Genomic DNA, 4,183 nt, shown 5'->3' on the forward strand with positions numbered 1-4,183 from the left:
TTGCTGTAGACGCCTGCTGCTGATTGGTTGGCCGACTGCGACCACGTGATGTTGATGCCCTGGTTCGGCCAATAGGAAGCTGAAACGTTCGTCGGTGGGAGGAGGAATGAAGAGGTGGCCGTCAAAGAACCATCTATAGAAAATATTTAAAATTTTTTAAAATTTATTTTTCACTCAATTTTTTAATTTGATTAAATTTAATTGAGTTGTATATTTTTAGTTTATAGAGGAAGAGACAAACTGGCAAACACACTGAAACATACAGAAAGAGCTATACAAAAATACAGACAGAAAAACAGACGAAAAAAGAGTCCGACACTTGTATACTTCTATGTGAGTGTGTGTGTGTGTGTATGTGTGTGTGTGTGTGTGTGTGTGTGTGTGTGTGTGTGTGTGTGTGTGTGTGTGTGTGTAAAGACAGGAACGTGGTGGTGGTGGAAGTTTATGAATCTCTGGTCGTAGAATCATTTTTGTACGTGCGAGATAAGATTGTTTGTTTGTTTATGTTCGTTTGTCTATGTTTGATTGCCTTTCTTTGTTTTTTATGTTTGTTTGTGTACGTTTTTATCGGTGTGTGCGTGCAAGTGTGTGTGAAAGTGTGTATGCGTGTGTGTGTATGTGTGGTTTATAATTCTTTGTTCAAGGACAGGTGTGTCCATATAATTGTATAAATTTGTGTGTGTTTGTGTGTGTTTGTCCGTGTCTGTGTATATGCATGCATGCATGTGTGTGTGTGTGTACGTACGTACGTACGTATGTATGTATGTGTATGTATGTAATTTTTAATTGTAATCGTAATTGTAGTTTGTTATAACATTATCAATGAATTGCCTTCATTTATTTATGCTGACACTTATGCATGCCGAAGCATTTTCATATAAGCATTTATACAATTTATGTTTGTATGTTTGATTGTATGTTTGTTTGTATGTATGTATGTGCGTATTTCGGCATGTATATATGTGTGTGTGTTTATGTGTGTTTGTGTGTGTGTGTGTGTATGTTTTGTAAACAAGAGTATGTGTGTATTTAGATGTTTGTATGAGCAAGCACCAATGTGTATATACTGTATGCCTGTGTGTATGTATTCATGTATGTATGTATGTATGTGTGTGTATGTATGCGTCTATTTTTAAATTATTTATACATGAAAATATACAAAGGTGTGTCTCACGGAGCATTATTTGCTTTACTTGGGTAAGAAAAATTTCATATCGTCAGATAAATCATTAGGGGATTCGCACAAATACACACACACACACACACGCACACACACACACTAACACACACCCACTAACACACACACAAAAACACGAACACAAAAACACGCACGCGCACACATTCACATACACATAGATGCAGATAAACAGACCAGAGAAGGAAAAAAATCTGTAATTGATTGCGTGACGTAACTTGTTGGAATCGTATTTTTGGTGTTTGCGAGTTTATGCGTGTGAGTTTGTATGTTTGTATGTCTGTATGTTTGTATGCTTGTATGTTTGTTCGTTTGTCTGTCTGTCTGTACATAAATGTGTGTTGACTGCTGATTATGAAGAATTGGATGCAACGTCATTTCTATTTTTCATTTTTTCTTATTTTTGAGATTTTTCATAAATTTTCATCTCAAGTCATTGACAGCAAATAATCGGAATAGTATTGAATATTTTCTATCAATGTATTGTTTATTTTGTCTCGGCACGTTTTGTATGTTTGTTTATCTGTGTGATTGATTGTTTGTTTGTATGTTTGCATGTCTGTGTATGTTTGCATGTCTGTGTATGTTTGCTAGACTGTCAACAAAATGATGCAACAAAAACTTCCTAATGTAAATAATCAATCTGGAGAATTGGAACCTTGAAACTAACAAACACAGACAAACATGTAGAAAGCAAAAACCCACGAACGCACCTCGTGATTGAATGACATCATGATATACGTCATATTTTCTCATCTGACTAGAGTCATCCGACCAGGATTTTTCATCTAAATAAATAATTGATTTTTGGTTTTTGGTTTTATTTTGTATCTTTTTTTGTCTTCAAAGAATAAAAATTAATTTTTTAAACAAAGAAAGTTAATGAAAAAAAAATATTTGAACATTTTTATATCATAGTTCTCGGTGTAACTTATCATCAACATTGTTTCCTTCAAACATATAAAAATACTCGCTTGTGATTGGCTCCGTGCTGACCAGTAGGGGAACGGGGGAAAATGTATCTCGATTGCCATTGGCCGACGATGACAAGAGCATAAACTGATATGTGGTGTTTGATTGGAGGTTATAAATAGTGGCGTCACCTGATTGGTTGGTTGTGAAAGTTACGTTTTGCCAGGGTTTTCTACTACTGTTTATCGGTCTGTACCTGATGATGATGATAATGATAATAATAATGATAATAATAATAAGAAGAAGAAGAAGAAGAATATAACAATAATGACACACAAATATATACGTACGTACAACAAAGTACACAAACAGCCAGAAAGCATTCAGACCATATATACAGGATCTTCTCTTTCTCGTACGTCAGAGCTGGTTGCCATGACAATCTGACGTAATCAGTGCTGCTAACAGCTGCTAACTGATGTTGCGTTTCATCGGCTGATTGAGAATTAAATCTCGAAATTTGAGACTAGTTCTTTGTTTAAATGAAAAAAAATGTAATAAACTAATGTGTGATTGTACAAAATACAAGAAGGATTAGAATTACGTCTTAAGACGACCAAAGCGGAAGTGACGTAGATAGTGGCGTAGACGTTGCTAACAACGCAGTCGTAACTTCCGGCGTCGCCATTTTCCAAGATGGCGATTGTCAGGTTGCCGCCATTTTGATTTCTTCTCGACGTCATCAATTTATTGCTGTTTGACTGTGAAAATGAGTTGTTCGTTAATGTTGTTGTTGTTGTTGTTGTGATTTGTCTATGTAGTTGTTGTTGTTGCTCTATGTTTTTGATATCATTGTCATTAATGTTACGGTAGCTGATGTTGTTGTTGCTGTTGTTGTTGTTGTTGTTTTTTTTCACTCCAAACATATTGTGGTGCCTTGGTAGCAGTGTATGCTCGAATTTTGAAGCGGGGGGCGTTATATTTCTATTAATTTTTATCGTATAATACAAAAAGAATTTTATTTATTGAAATTTTTCCCTCTTATTTATAGTTTTTGGTTTTGTTGTCAGAAATAGAAAAGTTTTTTTTCTTCGTCTGACGATAATGGCGGCCGCAAAAAAATTATACAGAGTCTTTGGAGAAATTGTTGTTGTTTTTAATGTTGTTGTTATTATTATTGCTATAGTCGATATTATTGTCACTATCATTGTTATCATCATCAACAACAACAACATCATCATCATCAAAAACAACAACAACAACAGAACTAAAAACAATAGTTGTAAAAGGTGATAAATCAAAATGTTAATTGCTGACCACAAAACCCTGCCTGTCACTCTCATTTTCGAAATTTCAAATTAACTCTACATCGTCACCACCACCACCATCACCATCATCATCATTCTCTAATCATCATCACCACCATCATCATCATCATTCTCTCATCATCATTCTCTCATCATCATTCTCTAATCATCATTATCAGCAACACCACCATCATCATTATCATCACCTTCTTCCAGGCAACCAGCGGGGCGGGATCTCCCTCCCCAGAACACACCATCGTGACGTCATCGCCTATGTTACGTTGGTAGAGAGGGCTTGGGTAGGTTGAGAATATTGGCGGATCTATTTTTAGAAACAAAAATTTGTTTGTCTGTTTGTTTGTTTGTTCGTTCGTTCGTTCGTTTGTTTGTTTGTTGCGAATGCTTTAGCGTTTGAATCAGTTGAGAACGCAACCGTTTTTAGAAAATAGTCCAACCTCTCTAACACTTTAAAACCTGATATTTTGTCATTTTTGTGGTCAGCCATAATAAAGTTGTTTATATGTTTTTACTTATCTTTTTGGAGTTTTTTTTACGTTTCGTTGTTTATTTCCTGTTCATGCCTCGATTTGAAGTGAAACGTGTTTTGCTGTTGTTGTTGTTGTTGTTGGTAACGAGGTATTGTTTCATTGTTATGTTTATTGCTATTATTATTATTATTATTTTTTATAACTTATTATTTTTATTATTATTATTTTTATTTTTCTTATTTTTTACTATTTGTTTGCTCTAAGAATCCTTTTTATGATAA

General features: G+C 34.6%; 1 protein-coding gene across 1 annotated transcript in view; it reads right to left on the reverse strand.

The window, feature by feature from the left end:
* Positions 1 to 3,903, reverse strand: part of HELRODRAFT_180798 (hypothetical protein) — a gene marked incomplete at both ends in the record, with an annotated part of 4,845 nt that extends 942 nt beyond the window's left edge. The window contains 7 exons of the mRNA XM_009030100.1: positions 1 to 133; positions 1,909 to 1,983; positions 2,299 to 2,363; positions 2,497 to 2,602; positions 2,712 to 2,868; positions 3,621 to 3,764; positions 3,889 to 3,903. The exon at positions 1 to 133 is cut by the window's left edge and continues 182 nt beyond it. Coding sequence (XP_009028348.1) covers positions 1 to 133; positions 1,909 to 1,983; positions 2,299 to 2,363; positions 2,497 to 2,602; positions 2,712 to 2,868; positions 3,621 to 3,764; positions 3,889 to 3,903 — 695 coding nt within the window. The remainder of the gene's footprint in view (positions 134 to 1,908; positions 1,984 to 2,298; positions 2,364 to 2,496; positions 2,603 to 2,711; positions 2,869 to 3,620; positions 3,765 to 3,888) is intronic.
* Positions 3,904 to 4,183: the final 280 nt, after the last annotated feature.

Source organism: Helobdella robusta, assembly GCF_000326865.2.
Source record: "Helobdella robusta unplaced genomic scaffold HELROscaffold_65, whole genome shotgun sequence".
NCBI lineage: Eukaryota > Metazoa > Annelida > Clitellata > Rhynchobdellida > Glossiphoniidae > Helobdella > Helobdella robusta.